General features: G+C 50.7%; 1 protein-coding gene across 2 annotated transcripts in view; it reads right to left on the bottom strand.

Moving 5' to 3' along the window:
- Window positions 1-16,918, bottom strand: part of VWF (von Willebrand factor) — a 134,310-nt gene that overhangs the window by 92,459 nt on the left and 24,933 nt on the right. For both annotated transcript variants that reach the window (XM_032874808.1, XM_032874809.1), the window contains 4 exons: window positions 8,077-8,293; window positions 6,337-6,459; window positions 5,339-5,450; window positions 4,383-4,429 (listed from right to left, as the gene is read on the bottom strand). In XM_032874808.1, the coding sequence (XP_032730699.1) occupies window positions 4,383-4,429; window positions 5,339-5,450; window positions 6,337-6,459; window positions 8,077-8,293 (499 nt within the window). The remainder of the gene's footprint in view (window positions 1-4,382; window positions 4,430-5,338; window positions 5,451-6,336; window positions 6,460-8,076; window positions 8,294-16,918) is intronic.

Here is a 16,918-nt window from a genome sequence, read left to right as displayed (position 1 = left end):
TCCCGGGATCGAGCCCCACATCGGGCTCCCTGCTCAGTGGGGAGTCTGCTTTTCCCTCTGCCTGCCTCTCTTCCTGCTTGTGCTCTGTCACTCTTGCTGTCAAATAAGTAAATAAAATCTTTTAAAAAAAAAGATCTTCCCTCATGAAAAAATTGGAAAGAACCCTCTCCCCTGGTGGGAACGCATGACCTTATCTAAAAGAAACCCTTCTATCTGCAGTACCTGAGACGTCCCTGGGGCTTCTCCGCTCAGCCAGTCTGCTTCTATCCTTTGCCACATGGCCTCCAGAAATGTCAGCTTCCGCAAAGCAACACAGACTACCTCAGTGGAAGTTTCCCCCAAAGCCTGCCTCTAGACCGACAATAACATCACCTGTCCCCCAGATGCACAAGGTGCACTTCAAGCGCTCCGTGGGTGTGTCTCATGCACTCTTTCCATGAGGCGGTCATCACCAGCCCCAGTTCGCAGCTGATGAAAGTGAAGCGCAGAGAAAAACTCACCCAAGCCCCAAGGTCCTCAGACAGGGATTTGCTCGTGGGCCTTGTGCCTGGCTTCAGGGCCCAGAACACGCCACACTACCCAGCACTCCCCCACGGGCTGGCTCCTGCGGTTTCTCATAGGCCCGACTTGGGCACACATGGGCCCCGTGCCAAGGGGCTGAGGTACCACTGAGTCTGGATACAGAGACTGAGTGGAGACGAGCCCCGGCTTCTTCCTTATTTATTTATTTATTTATTTATCTGAAAGAGAGAGTGGGGAGAGGGCAGTGGAGAGAAGAGAGTTATCTCAAGCAGACTCCCCACTAAGCGCAGACCCCGATGTGGGACTCCATCTTACAACCCTGAGAGCAAAACCAAGAATCAGATGCTCAACCAACTGAGCCACCCAGGCGTGCCTCGCCACTCCTTTTTTTTTTTTTTTTTTTAAGATTTATTTATTTCTTGAAGAGCCCTGGGTTCTAAAGGTAGTACACTGGCCTGGCCTGAAGGAGGCCTGCTGGGACTCCAGAAGCCCCAGTATTGGCTGGGGCAGGCCCCAGCAGCATTTCCGTGAACTTGGGCACTCAGCTCCCCCAGGCGAGCTCAGGTGCCTGGGAATGCACACTCCCATTGGACAGGCATTCGTCCTGATCACCTTCTCTGTTAGCCAACAAGGAAGTCTGTCTTCCCGGAGGCTTCTGAACAGACATCTTGAATCCTAACGTTGAATTATAGGGCTGGGTTAGAAGGCATCAGAAATTATACAGAACCAAACAAGGAGCAAGTTACACCAAGGCCCTCCCCTGCCCCGCAGCCAAGCCCAAGGCAGGGCTGGGTTCTCTCTGACCTTCTTGCCCTGCAGGCCCCAGCTACACCCTGCCTCCAACCACCCCTGCCCAGGCCAGACTCCTTTGGGCGTGTGCCTGTATGTCTCAGTCCTTCTCCCATCCTGCTTAATGAGGTAGCCGGGGCTACTGGGAAGGAATACGGCTAACATTAATTGAGTGCTTGCTGTCTGCCAAGTAACAGCTTCTGTGGGACAAAGCTGCTGTTACCATCCCTGTGTCACAGATGAGGACACTGAGGCTGCAAATGATCGGGCAGCTTACCAGAGTCACCCCGCTGGGAAGTGGGGGGACTGGAATTTTGGCCAGGCTGCCTGAGTCCACCCCACCGCCTAGGCCCTTGGCCCCCTGCTATAATAACCTGTCAGTGGGCATAGGTTGGGCAAGCGAGGAACCCTCCACTCACACCTTCCCAGCTGCAGAAGAGAACCTTCTACATTCTTCCATCAGGAGTTTGAAATTCTAGAGCTTTTACTGGAAGAATAGTCCCTGTTCATAGGCAGGCTCCTTCCTCATTGACCCTGATCAAACATTTATGGTTCAATGGGAACCAAATTAGCAGAACTTTCCTGGGCAGCATGTGTTGCAGAGGAAAGGAAGAGGAGGAGAGGGAAGAGAGGCTTGGAGTTACAGAAAAGGAAGTCTGAGAAAACCACAGTTTTGCCTGCTGCTGCCCTAATTCCTAATAAGAACAGAGAGCCTCAGTGAGCAATGAAGGCCTAGAGGAGCCTTGAAGCTCCAACCCCTCCCCATACAGACTGATGCTCTCCTGGGCAATTTCTTCTCCCTCCCACTCCCCACACACAATACTCCCTGTGCCAGGCAGCCTCTAAGATGGTCCCACCTCCTGTATTCATGTCTTTGTGTGATCCCCTCACCTTGAGTGTAGACTAGACATGTTGACTTGTTTCTAGTAAATGTAATACAGCAGAAGTGAAGGATATCACTTTGGAAATTGGGTTTTTAAGAGACCAGGGCTTCTATTTTGGCTGTTCTCCCTGACTCTCTCTGAGGTCACTCACCCTAGAAGAAGCCAGCTATCAAAGTCCTAAAGGAGCCTTCAGGTAAGACCACAGCCCAAGTCAGCAACTAGACTGCAACTTCATGAGAAATAGTAAGCCAGACTCAGCCACACCCAGATTCCTGACATACAGAAGCTCTAAGATAAAAAAAAAGTTTGTTTGCTAAGTTTGGGGTAATTTGTTACACAATAGACAATTAATACACTCTCATCTTATCCCGGAGAATCAAAACCCAGCTCCCTACTTCTAAGATTCGCAATGTCAGCTCTTCCAGGGACTGTGGAGAAGTCATAGCCTGCTCTTTGCTGTGCTAGCAGAGTCAAGCATATCCCCTTCCAGAACCTTCCCAATGGAAGCTTTACCAGTGGGGCTGTCTTATGCCCCCCACTGCCAGCTGCAACATGGCAAATAATGGAAGTATGCCTGTGTGCTACACGTAGAAATGGAGTCAAGCATTTGGAGATGGGAGACAACCAGACAACAGGAGATGGAAGATGACCAGCTAAACTCCAGAACTTGAAAAAGAGGGTCAGAGCTGAGGCTTTTAATATATAGAGTATGAGTTTAGCGATTGTGTGAGCAAAATACAGATAGTCCACTCTGTAGACTGCAGAGTTGCAACTGGTTATCCTCCCATCAAGGAATCAAGAAAATTTCTTACATCCTCAGCAAAGCTATCTTCTAAATTTTGAACCAAAGACCAGGGGTTGTAGTCTGCCCCAGACCAAGCATTCCAACATGTGCACAGTGAGTGTTCAAATCATTGTTGGAAGGATGGATGGTTGTATGAATGGATGGATGGATGCAATTTAAAAATTGCACAGAAGATAAACTTGCTGGTTGGCTATCCCTAAGCCAGACTAACTGACCTAACTCTAGTGCCCACTTTCCATCTAGTTCCAGAATTTTCCCAGTGTGGTGGGCATTGAGTTAGATCCTAAATGACCATCCAGCCAACAGGCCCCAAATATGACCCCAATATCCAAGTTCAGGCCTTGTCAGCCCACCAAAGCCAATGTGGCCTCTTTGAGCCAAAAGGAGGGGAGCCTGTTATCAGGCTATTTGCCTTGTAGTTTTTTATTGTGCTCTACAGACCAAGGGTAACCAAAAAGTAGTACCCAGCATACAAGCTGAGGCTGAGCTGGTCTTTAACTAAACGTGGGTCCTCTCCTGGGCCGGTGAAGGATGGCAAAGACCTTCCTGCAAAGGAACAGATGGAGGACCAGCAAGGAGAGTAAACGGAAGGGCAAAAGCAGCAATCAGGGAGCTGTGAGTTTGAGTCCTGTCATTGTCTCTTAGCAGCTGTGTGACTTGAGCAAGTTATGAAATCTCTCCAGCTCTGCCTCCTTCTCTGACCTAGAATAACTGTACCTGCCCCACAGGCTGGCATGTAAAGTGCTTAGCACAGAGCCTAACCCACAGCAAACACCATGTGAGTGACTACAAGAGGGAAAATTATCAGGAGAAGAGCCAGGGTTATGGGGGGGATGAGGCAGAAGGGAGCCTCAAATGGGCAAAGTTTGCAACAAATAGAATAGAGCTGGGGACAAGCAGAAGACCCAATAAAGGGCAGAGATTATTATAAAGCAACTTTTCCTAAAGACATTTTCCAGGGTGCCATTCTAAGGCCTTCCTATCAGGCATTCCAGAAACTTCTCACTTTGAATTTAAAGAATTACCAGGCCCTTTTTCCTCTGAATTTCCAAAGAATTTGCATCATCTTTGTTTAGACTGTGACCCTACAGTTCTTACAGTTCATTGAACCATAATCCCCTGAGCAAACAGGTGAGAAGAAAAGGACAATAAAACCTTAGCCCAGGTGCATTCTCACCTTTCAGCTATGCTGGGTGTGCCTCTGCCAGGCCCACGAGTGGGTCAGCACAGCTGGGATCCCAAAACGGAGCTGTGGTCAGAGGGTTGTATCCAGCAGGCACAGAGGCTTCCTTACCCCTGCCTTGAGAAGAGGCCCTCCCTATCTAGCAAGGACGACACACCATTCCATTGGGAGAAGGGGGGATGAGCGGAAGGGCTCCTACCTGGGCATTCTTCATTGCTACAGATCCAGAGGCTGTTTCGGCAAATGCTGTTGGGGAGAGAAGCACAGGGCATGGCTAGTTGTGCAAACACGAGGGCACAGGAACAGACCTAAAGCACGAGGGCATTAAAAAACACTAAAAAGCACTAAATTAAACTTAAAAATACTAAGAAGCACTAAAACACGAGGGCACAGGAACAGATGCCACAGCCCCCAAAGGGAGGGATCTGGGAGAAGAGGGAGCTAGTGCTAAGGGGGTCTTTATGAGGCTGGACATGAATGGCGCAGGACTGTGGCCAAAGGGGGAAGCACCTTGGGGATGAGGCTGAGAGGGAGCAACCCTGACAAAGAGAGGAGAAGAAAACTGAGGGGACCCGACATGTCTTCAGAGACCCTGAAGACAAATCTTCAGGGATTTCAGGATCCCTGAAAATCCACCCAGCCACTGAGCAATGAAAGTCCTAAACCCCCTTCCCCCTGCCAGCTGTCCCTTCCCCACAGCTGGGAGAAGCGAAGATGGGAGGGCTGCTGAAAGGGGTGCCACCCAGACCCATGCCGGCTAGCCCATGGGGGCTCCTGGAAGACAGCCGAGAAGGGAAAGACAGCAAAGGGAAGAGGCCTGAAGATGAAGTGAGGGGTTCTGTCCTCAAAAAGAGAGCTGCCTGTGGTGTGGTAATGGTCAGGTAGCCTTCCTTCAGAGAGTCATTCATTACAGCAGAGCTTGAGGGGAAAGCTAGAGACCATGTTTGCATGTAAAGGGGCCTTTCTTCCCCAACTCCCTCCTCTAGGCCCATCCTTGCTCCTCCTCATTGATGTCCCCCCCTTCCTCAAACTGCCCCCACATCTCAACCGCTTCTCCCTCTGCCCAGCCAGATCCTATTGCACTTGCCACTGCCCTTCCTGATGCCCACTGCCCCTGGGCTGCCCTCCCAGACCCTATGGCACAGCCCCACGTACCAGGTGTTGCAGTCCTGCGATAGGGAGGTGCCCGGAGGGTACCGTTGCCCAGCATGCACACAGGAACACTCAGCGCTCCCCACGCAGCGGCCTTCATCCAGGAGCTGTCCTTCTGTGTTCAAGGGCATCAAGGCAAAAACTCAACTTATCATCATTACTCATCCCACAGCTCCGGAATACCCGTGGGTGACCACAGCTTAGGCTTCTTCAGGAAGCTCAAAGAACCTGCTCTGTGATGTTGCTCTGTCCCAATAGGGCCATATTGGGGGGGAGGGAGATTATTAATCTTTCTCTACTAGTGAAGAAATGGGGGAAAGAGCTTTGCTCAAGGTCCACCAGTAAAGAAAGCATGAGTCTAGGCTGTGAGCCTCTCCCAGAAAGCTCTAAGAACTGGTATGACCCTTACTTTCACAGTCATGCACTGGAAGAAGTCATTTATTTATTAATTTCCATTGCACAGATGAAGAAAGGAGCCAAGAGTTTTTGTTCTAGGTCATCCAACGGGGAAGTCATTAGTCAAAACACACAGGCCTCACTCTCAGTAATTAAACAGTGTTTTTCACCAAAGCTCACACAGCCTCTCCGGAGAAACAAGTTCTAGTGCAAAGCTCTTTTTCAGCTGAGCTCCCATGGCAAACCCAGGAGACGTTTTAAAATATCTCGCCCAGACCCGTTCCCTGACACTCAACTGAGGAAACAAAAGTGCCGCTCAGATCGGGCCACGTGCTCTCCAAACAAAGTCGCTGTTGGAGCCCAGACGGTCCTTCTGTTTCCAAGACACACGCGCTTTCATGGATACAGTACCACAGGAAAACAGAAATTAAAAATAAACCCCGGCTCGATCCTGATCCCTCTGTACAAAGACTTTTTTAAAAAATAAATAAAAGGCTTCTGATTCCAGCCATGGGGGACAAACACAAGTGGCCTTCATCTGGCTTCCCCAAGCCAAGGACACCGGCAAGGTCTCGGATTTGTGAGTAGAGTAAGAAGCTTATTACCAGGGCAGCTGCAGCCATCCACGCATGGCTCCTGACACACTTCTTGGACGTGCAGGCTCTGGCAAGTTCTGGTGCAAGGGGACACACACTCCTTGTACTCCATGCCAGCAGGACAGGCCGGTCCTGAAACAGGAAAACGTGGGAGACTTCCCGGAGCAGCTCCCTCCCAGAGGTTGTCACCTCAGAGCTGTCCTCAGAGCCCCTGCGCTCTCTCCTCTGCTCCCCTCTGTCTTCAGGGTCCCAGGGGCCAGCTCCACCGCAGTGACACCCCAATGGCCCAGCCACCCCTCCCCTGAAGAAACGTCTTCCCTCTTGTAGGGCCAGGCTAAGACTCAGCAGAGTCACCTGGGACCAGCACCCCTTCCCCCTTGGTCATCTGCTTCTCCGTGAATAGCTTGGCATCCCCCCCACCCCTATGCTCTGTCCCTTTCACCTAAAACCCTCTCAAGGTAATATCAAAGTCCTCTAGGTTGAAAATCAATGTCCTCCGTGGGACAAGCATGGGGTAAGTGGCATCTGCATCACATCCCTCCTCTGAGGGCTCCCCTTCCTCATGAAACTGGTCCCCATCGAAGGCCCCTGCCCAGTACCATTCATGCCCACTTTCCCCACGTGGGTGACATGCTCCATATTTATTTTCCACTGCGCTGCAGGACTGTCTTCAGAGCCTTGTCACCCAAGCATCTGTCCTCCCCCACTGGACCCAGCTCCTCCTGGGCAAGGACCCACTCCCCTGCTTTGCCTCTCAACCCTGTGGCTGACTGATGCTCAGAATCACTGAAGAAACAGAACATACCAGTGACTTTTCCTGGGCTTCACAACACAGAACAATGGCTCTGAACCCCTTCTCCTCCAAGAGGCATCTCCCCACCCCCCACACCCTATCTTCAAAGACCTCAAATAACAGCCACTCCACTGGACAGCCAAGAAACCAGCTGCTAATAGCCACCTTCTCACACCCCCACAGCAGAGCTAAAAGCTCTAATTTATAAGCGGAAAAAACACACACACTGAAAAACATGTGTGTGCTGTAAATATTTGGCCTGCTGTTCCATCTCCATCAGCCAGGATGGCCTGTGTAATTACAGCGGACTGTCCATCTGCATGGCTTTTGGTCCACAGTGGAAAGTCTGGGGAGAGAGCAGCCTTCTTGCAAGGGAACCAAAGAAGTTCCTATTTAATTATGATAATTTGGGGATGGTGACAATGACAGTGATCAGGGACCCGGTGAGACTGGGAGATCCGAACCACAGGCGTCCTGAGGTGGAGGGAAAGGGGAGCCCCGTGTGGGGAGGAGAGAGCCTGGGTTCACAAAAGGGAAGGGCTTATGGAGAGGTTGCTGGTCTCTCTGAGATCACGCTGCTGCCACCGCCACCACCACTGTGGAGACTGTGGGCAACTCCCCGCTCCTCATCAATGCAGACAGGCCGGCAGTGGAGCTGTGAGCTGAAATCAAGACAGCTGGGTTTCCCATCAGAGGCAGGGAATGTTCTCCAAGTCCAGGGAATAGATTTCCCAAGGGAGTCCAGGGCACTGAGGGAGGCATGGCCCCGGATGGAGGCAGGGGGCCAGGTGCTGGGCAGCCTTCCTAGCCACAGCCTTTAAGGGAAGGGACGCCCCCTGCAGGCCAGCCTTCTGTGATCAGGTGGTCCAGGAGCGTGACAAGCTGGAGGGCTTCCCTAGTGACAGGAGGGACAGATACCACTTGTCCCCAGCTGGGAGGGTGGGCGGTGGACTTACGGCAGGTGCTGTGGTCGGTCCAGCCATATAAGACCATGCCCTGCTGGGCACAGGCCCGGGCGTATTCCAGGAGGACCTCGCAAGGGCACCTCAGCCCCTGTGCACAGGTGCACAGAGTCCTTTCACATAGGGCCACGAAAGGCTCAGGGTCCACCAGAGGGTGGCAGCGGGCAAACGCCGAGGCACTCTTCAGAAGCTGACACTGCTCCCACGGGCCCTGCAGGAACAAGATGCCACTTGGTGAGGATAGCAGCCGTGCAGACCCGGCTCTACGGGGCACTGGTTCTGTCTTCCTGAATGCGCCTCCGTGAAGAGCCCACCCCACAAGGAAACCTGTGGAAGCTGCCTCACGCCGGGCATGGAGCGGGTGCTGATGAGCTGTTCTCACAGTCTTACCAATCCAAGGGCAGATACTGAACACATGCTATCAGAAGTAGACGGAGACACTGAGGTTACCTCCCAGGCTGAGCCCTGAACCTCAGAGCCCAGGGCCTCTGAACAGCCATGGCAAGTTGGGGGTGGGGGTGGGGGTCCTAGGAAAGAAAGCAAAGAGCAGAGATAGGGGAATGAAAGGTGCAGAGCACAGAGCCGGGCATCCAGGAACGCCCAGTGGCATCTCCTTCCCGCTGACCTTGCCTCCTCCTCCTCCTCTTCCCAACCGGGCCTTCCCTACCACACAGGAGGAGATGGCCCCAGGACTTTCAGGAATTGAAATGAGTTCTACTAGGGGTGGAGTTCAGCGACAGGTTTTCCCAGTGTTCACCAGGTGATTCCTGGCGCCAGACGGAATCCGTTCCCATCAGCAAAAACAAGCTAGGATTCTCAGAAATGTCCGCCAGACCCTCTGCCAGGCAAAGGCTGGCATTTTACACTGGCTTTTACCACCTTGTTAATACCTTCAACCTAACAACACAGGGCGGGGTGGAAATTGTTGATCACCACTCCCGAAACACAGTAATACAGACACTCCTATGTGCTGTCTTTATAAACATCTCTGCATTCTGCTTTAATGAGTCCAACTGCACTGTGTGTGTGTGTGTGTGTGTGTGTGTGTGTGTGTGTGTAGTTTAAAATCTCTGAAGCTGATGGGGAACCTGGATGGCTCAGTTGGTTAAGCATTTGACTCTTGGTTTAGGCTCAGGTCATGATCTCAGGGTGGTGAGATCTATCCCTGCACTGGGCTCCCACGGAGTGAGCTTATCTCTCTCCCTCCCCCTCTACTCTGCCCTACCCTCCCTCTCTCTCTCTCAAATAAATTAATAAATAAAATCTTGGGGTGCCTGGGTGGCTCAGTGGTTTAAGCCTCTGCCTTCGGCTCAGGTCATGATCTCAGGGTCCTGGGATTGAGCCCTGCATCAGGCTCTCTGCTCAGCAGGGAGCCTGCTTCCTTCTCTCTCTCTGCCTGCCTCTCTGCCTACCTGTGATCTCTGTCTGTCAAATAAATAAATAAAATATTTAAATAAATAAATGAATAAATAAATAAAATCTTAAAATCTCTGAAGTTGGAGTCACAGCTTTGGAAGCCATTCCCTGTGATCTCTTTATTTGCTGCAAATAAACGTTATCTTTATGTGACAAAATAAAGTCTCTGAAGTTAAGGTGCCTGTTCCAATCAATCTTACACTTCAAATGGCAGCAGCTTTTTTTTTCTGGACTTGAGAATGGATTCTGGAATCTCACCCTACAGATCTTTATTGAGTCATCCTAATAACCTGTAAGCCATCTGACCTGCTGCAATAATTCCTTCTTATTCTAGTTTTCTAACGTGGACTCTCTTCTGTGCCTCAGAATACTGACCAAGACAAAACCTCAAAGAAAATTTACAGAACACATTAAAGAATTAGTTTTTCATTTGTTTAGTATATTTTTACAGGAAAATCAGTGAATGATCACTGACCCAGATAACAGACCTCCCTCGGATTTCTCTCCCTCTCACTGCATTACTTTCTGCTTCCTTCTCTCTGCTCCTCGACTTTTCTTTCTTAGTGACACATGGAACCATGATGTGTCCAGGACTTGACACAGTACAGTAACGTCACCACGGGTCCTCCCCGTGGGGGCATCCGCCCTTTCATGCACAGAACGCTCTCCAACTGGAGAGTAATGGACGGACTTAAAACCTTCAGCGAAGGGGGTGCCTGGCTGGTTCAGTCGGTACAGTGCACAACTCTTGATCTCGGCGTCATGAGTTTGCGCCCCACGCTGGGCATGGGGCCTACTTTTTAAATAAGTAAGTAAGTAAGTAAATAAATAAATAAATAAATAAATAAGAAAAACTTAAAAAAGAAAAAAAAACCTTCTGCCAAAAAGAAAGAAGTACCAGAGCATCTAAATGGAAGGCTGTGCCCTGAAGAATAAATGGGAGCAGATTGGGTGAGTACAGGGGACAATAAAAAAGAGCTTTGATGAGAAGGAAACCCACCCGCTCAAACTATACGGAAGGATGGCCAGAGCAAGCCTGTGCAAACCAAGAGCCGGGAGGCAGGCCCGTGGGGAAAAAAAGCCCAGAGGAACAGCAATCGTGTGACGTCAAAGATAAGCTGTTGTTCTGGGAAAACCCACATCCTGCCCACAGGCCACCTGAGCTGAGACCCTGCCCCTTCCCCAGCCTGCATGGAGTCTGTCCTCAGAACTAGGAAGCAGGGCAGAGTGTCACAGCTGCCTTGGGGTCACAGCAGGCAGGGGGGTGGGGAGGACACAGAAGGATGCCCAGGGTCCCTGCCCAAGCAGGTGGGTGTGGTCAGTTCCCCCGCACCTGTTAGGAAGGCCATGGCCACAGGGACTGCTGGACTGCAGGGCTGCAGCTGCAGATATAAGGGCAAGGACCATGAGCCAGCCGGGCCATTGGTGAGAGCCGCTGCTCCCTCCATGACTCCACCTCTCTGGGCTTACCTGCTTCAGGATGGAGACTCCATACCCACTGCAGGGCTGAAGCCCAGGCCCTGCCATTGCTGGAGGCAGGGACTGAAGCAAATCTCGCCTCACTGGAGAAGGGCGTCCTTGAGTAAAGCGGGAATAATCCCCGCAGGTGCTGCCTTGCAGGCAGGAAGACACCGCAGTGCCCGGCACTGAGCCAGCGATCCACGAATGAAGACCACTATAGTCGGTCCCAGGGCCACTGAGGTCTTGGGTGATGACCTGCCTCCCACTGTTTGCCACACCAAGCATCTTATGCAGGGGAAACTGAGGTCTCGGAAGACCATGCCAGAAGAGTCCTGCCCTGGACTTGTTACGACTTCACAGCCCTGGATCTGAGTTTTGCCTCTTGCACCTGCTAGCTGCATGACCTTGGACTATTGTCTGGACCCCTGCTCCTCCATCAACTGGGGATAAGAATGACGGTTCCTATGTGATGGGATGGTAGTGGAGATTGAATGAAATCATGCAGGGAAAGGCTTCACTGCAAAAATGATGACTCCGTATCATCACCGTGGCCACCAAAGAGGTCCCTTTCCCTCTCCCTCCTGCCAGGAGGCTTGTCCTCCAGAATGGTGGGCAGCTCGGCAGCAGGAAAGGGGACATCTTTGTCCCTTTCCCTCTGTCTGCATCTTGGGGAGACTGGGCAACACTGGGATGAATGGTCACCATGACAACACAATCACTTTACTAGTATCTTGGAGACTCTTTTGAGCAAGGGGATGGAGGAGGGACCCTCTCTTCTTTGCCATAGGCAGGTCTAAGACTCTCCTGAGGCTCAGGGGGAGGAGGCTGGAGGCTGGGTCTAGTTCTTTCCATTCTGCTACACTGTCTGGCCCATGAGATGGGCCCCTCAGAGAGAAATGTTCCTGGGATCTCAAAGGGCTGCCAAGGGTGTCCCAGGGAGGGCCAGAGGCTTGGGCTCTGAAATTTGGAACCAGAGAAAAACCCAAGCAGGCAACTCCATGGGATATTTTTTGTTCTAGTGATGCTGCCATCACCTGGTCTGTCGGGCAGCAGCTTAGAGCAGCCCCTGTATCACAGGACGGTTCCACAGGGACCAGGCACCTGAGGTTCATCACCAGCACAGCACAGCGTCAACCGGAAAAAAGAAGAGACTCAGGAGTCCAGTGCCCCTCCCACACTGAGAGCGATGTCAGGCAGAGTCCGGCATGGCCCATCTCCAGCTGGCCCAAACCTGTCTGTTCCCTGCTCAGAGGAAAAGTGGGACCCATCCTCCAGCACATTTCCTGGGAGGTCCCTTGAGATATTAAATGGTTTACAGAAAGCTGTAGCAAGAAGGGTGTTTTCTGATTATTTGCCTGCAGGATGGGAGTGGATTTCTGCAGAAACAGCCACCTCCCTTCTGAGAACAATGCCTCTGGCCTCTCCATGTGCACCTGAAAATCTGGCTAGGATTGCTAGAGACAAAAGGAAAAATCTGTCTCCCTGTCTTGTTCTCTGGTCTTCCTCTCGTCGGCTCTGGCCTGAACTTGACCTATGAGGGTGACCAGAGTCTGAGGGCCCCACGGTGCCGTGTGGTAGCACACCCTGCTTGCCACCTTTGCCTCCCAGCCTTCCCTGCTCCACGTGGAGGGGCCAAGCCAGGTCCCGAGAGAGAAATAAGTCCAGGATGGAGCTGACATGGCATCCTCTCGGAACCTGGAGAGACATCAGCAGGTAGGAGGTGACCAAACCTTTACTCAACAAGCACATCTGACTGTGTCCCACCCCAGCTTAAAGGACAAAGTTCTAGCTCCTTAGAAAGGCAGCAGGCCAGGCATTCTAGGATCTGATCCTGGCTACTGTCCAGCTCTCCCCTTCCAACTCCCCATCTCACATATCACCAATGTCCCCCGAACAAATAAAGTGGTTTCAGAGACCACCTTGGTACCCACTCCCACAAACGGGCCCTTCATAAGCCTAAAACACCTTCTAAGAACACAAAACTCCTCAGAGAAAGGCCAGATAAACAGACTTTCAGATTTGGAAATTGAGGCATGGAGAGAGTAAAGCATTCACTAGGTCAGTGGTTCCAGTGACTTGGTCCAGAAAGCCCCTAGAGACCCCCAAGATCCTTGGGAGACTTTCCAAGATCCTTGCAAGACTATTGTAATAATCATACTAAGATGTTTTCTGGCCTTTGGGCTCTCACCCTTTCATAAGTGCACAGTGGAATTTTCCAGAAGCTCCACGATAGATAATCGCACCACAGACTGACTACAGACGCTGACATGGGAATCCAGCTGATTTCTCTTAAGCCAGATAGCAAAGAGATTTGCAAAACTATGAAACAATGCCATTCTTCTCTCTACACATTTTTCTGCTTGAAATTTATAGTGGCTTTTATTAAAAAGATGTTAAATATAATGTGTTAAATATAGTGTGTTTATTATTTTTAAAGGAGTATGTTGTAAATGTCTCCATTTTAGTATCTAATATAGTATATATCAATAGATAATCCAAACCCATAATCAACAGATAATCCATAGAAAATCTCTTTTGTGTTTTCTATTATTCTTAAGAGTGTCAGGGCGTCATCAGACTGCGCAGCTCACAGACTCCTGTAGCGAGCAGGGCTCAAACCTGATTGCAACCTACAGGCCTGTCACCTGTCACCAAACCACAATTTATATGGTTTTCCTCCACGCCCCCACCCTCCCCACCTGTTTCCTCACACCAGGTTAGACAAGTGGAGCACAGGAGACAGAGCTCGAGTTTTAGAAGCGTGGTTGTTCTACAGTCCCAACCCCTTCACTTCCAAAATGTGTCTCTGTGGGAAAATGATCTTGCCAGTCTGTGCCTGTTTCCTCCCCTGTAAAGAAGGCAGCGCGGAGAAGAGACTGAAAGTTGTCTGGGATCTCTTCCTCCCCTCTTTCTTAGTCACAATTTTCAATCATCCCCTGAGCATGTGCCACCAGGCACAAAGATTCCATCTCTTAGCTTCCCCGGCAGCTGTGAGTAGGCGTAACGAAGCTTTGCCCGGTAGGGCATAAGCAGAAGGATAACGGGCTACGTTCTAGGCAATGTCCTCAAAAGGAAAGGGTGCTTCCTCCTTAGCCCTTTTTTCTCCCCACAGCTGGAATGCAGCTGTGATGCCTGAGGCGAGAGCCGCCATCTTGGACCATGAAGTGGAAGCTCCATGCCAACAACAACAGAAAATCGAGACCCAAGGACCCTGGGTCCCAACACCAAGGCATCCTGTGCTGGCCCTGGACATCCTACCTGAGCTTCTTTACACCAAGAGAGAAATAAACTTCTCTGTTAGTTTAGGTGTCTCCTCACTCACAGTGGGACCTACTCCTCACGGACAGAGACAGCAATACCTACGGAAGCCGGATACTGCAAAGTAAGACTGAACAACTTTACATGGGAAAGGCAGTCGAGGGCCTACCCCTAGTGCCACTAGCCTATTGTCAATAGCAGCCTCACAGAGCGAAAATGGCTCCTCCTCAGCGCTCTGCGGAACTGTTCTGGCAGAGACACAAGCGGCGGTCAGCTCGTTTGCTCGCTCCCAGCATGTCCCTGGCTCCAGTGCCTGACAGCAGCTACCTTTATCTTCCTTCATCTCGTCTGCAGTGCCAGCAGCTGGCGGGAGAGATCCAGCCCCAGCTCCGTCAGCCCATGACTTCACCCTGCTTGGGCTGGTGTGCAGAGCCAACTGCAGCCCAACTTAATCACATTTAGAGTTCATTAAAGAAGTCCAGGCCTCTTCCCTGGGGATGCCGAGCCGGGTCGGAGGGAGCGAGGGAGTGGGAGAGAAAAGCAGCCCATCTCCCCTGAGGCAGACAGGCAGGCGGGGAGGAGACCTAAAGCTTAGCTATTGTGTTTGTTCCCAAACAGCTGACCAAAGAGAGGGGAGGGGGCATTCCTAGGACTGAAGTGAACAAAGGAAGGAGAAGCTAATATAGAGAGTGCAAGATTGTTCACCCCAGCCCTGATCTTTCCAGCCCTGGAGTGGGTGCTCTACGGCTGGCCCTGGAGGAGGTATGGAGGCGCCTGGCGCCTGAACAGGTCCAGAATAGTGGGTTCAAGAATTCACCCCTGTGGCAGGGTGTAGTTTCTCATTGGTCAGCCTGCAAGGACGGATGGGGGAGGGTTGCTGATTCTATTTATATCTTCTGGCTGGCCTGGGACTCCCACCCACATTCCAAGATCTGGCTCACAAAGCCCCCATGAAACTGGCCGATAGATTTCCACCAAATGGACATTCTTTGTTTTTTGTGGGTTTCTTTCTTTCTTTCTTCTTTTTTTTTTTTTTTTTTTTTTTGCAAAGTTGGACATTCCTCTCTCTGAGATGCCTGGGGTACAGTCCTCATGAGGAATAGGGTAACTGGATATGTCACAGAAGTCCCCATATTCCAAAGGACCCTCCTTACCCTCTGCCCTGGTCTCCTGGAAGATATCTGAGCCATTGTCAGGGACCAGGGCAGGGCTCAGTGGGCTGGGATGCGGGCCAAGCACCATCCCCAAGTTCCCACTTTAGGGTCTATCCAAGCCCTGGGATGGAACCACTCTACTCATCCTGCTCCCAGTGAGGAAAGATCGTCAGCTCTGTGCTAAGAGCCACAACACCACTCACCATTCTTACGGCAATAAGAATGCCATTCTTATGGCAATCTGTCACCTACAGATCCAAGATGGCATTTATGTTGTTCTCTTTCATGGTTGTTCAGTTTCCCAAATGCATTTTGTCCCTTGAACAAGATTGCAGATCCAATCCATGCAGATTACCATCACCCAGACCCCATAAAATACCTCAGTAAATATGTACGCATGGGCACCATCAGATTCTTGCTCATTCTTGTCCTCATCAGGGAAAGGAAAAGGAAAATAAAGCCACTTTTGTTAATTTTGTTAAAGGATTTTGAGATTGTTACGTTAGGAAGCCATTTAAACTGAAAACTTGAGGACTAGGACCTTATCTGACCCTCCTCAAAGGTTCGTCAAATAAATACTGCTTGACTAGGGAAAGTCTCTGGAACACTGTGGCAGCCCCTGATCTCTGTTATAAAACTAGACCCCAAAAGCACACCGGTCAAGGTCACCCCCAACCCACCACATGCACACCGGTTCACTGTGATTCTGAGTTATGATAAGCCTAAGATTCCTAACATCGATGAAAAAACTTTCTTCTGCTCCAGACACCTGCCTGATTTTGCTGCTGCTCCTGCAGGACAACTGACCCCTGGAGGGCCAAGCAATATATGGTATACTCAGTCTTCCAAGAAAGACTGGTCATCTTGAGGACCAACTCTGGGGAGGTATACAGAGAGAACTCTTGGGGCCGGGGGCCTGAAAGCATCCTCACATTCAGGTAGCAGCAGCAAAAGCAAGAGATGGTCTTCCCAGTCAGGGGGAGGTGATCCTGGGGAGGAGGATGGCTGCAGCAACTGTGTTTTCCAGTGGAAGCGAGGTCAAGGTCACGGCCATCGAGTAGAGTTCTTCAGGGTGTCCAGTGCATGGTGGCAACATGATGAGGCCTTATCTTTCGCACCGTAGACACCACAGAGGTACACGTACATTCTATGCACATTTCTAATGCTTATTATGGCAATTTCCCAACAGGGAGCGTCAAAGCGCCTTGAGGAAGGGGCCCCTTTGTCTAATTAGTAAGAATATTGGGTGGACTAGCTGTCGTAGTGAGGACTAAGGACAAAGACAGGATCCTTTCATAAGGTTCAGCCCTTGCTGACAGTAACCAGACTAACAGAATGTGAATTTAAAAAAAAAGGGGGGGGGCAACCTAAGACTCTTTCTAAAATGTTCATTATGTAGTAGAGTTACCTGCAAATTAACATCAATTATCTGAGCATTTAGAGCTTGGGGTTTTTTATTACTAGGTCTGAACCCTGAGCTCCAGACTCCAGCAGCCCTACCCTCTGTTTCAAAGGCTGAAAAAAACCTGGAAATTTGCATGCAGTCA

This window comes from Lontra canadensis, unplaced genomic scaffold (genome assembly GCF_010015895.1).
Source record: "Lontra canadensis isolate GAN:19392208 unplaced genomic scaffold, GSC_riverotter_1.0 scaffold53, whole genome shotgun sequence".
Classification (NCBI taxonomy): domain Eukaryota; kingdom Metazoa; phylum Chordata; class Mammalia; order Carnivora; family Mustelidae; genus Lontra; species Lontra canadensis.
This window is presented reverse-complemented; position numbering and strand designations above follow the sequence as displayed.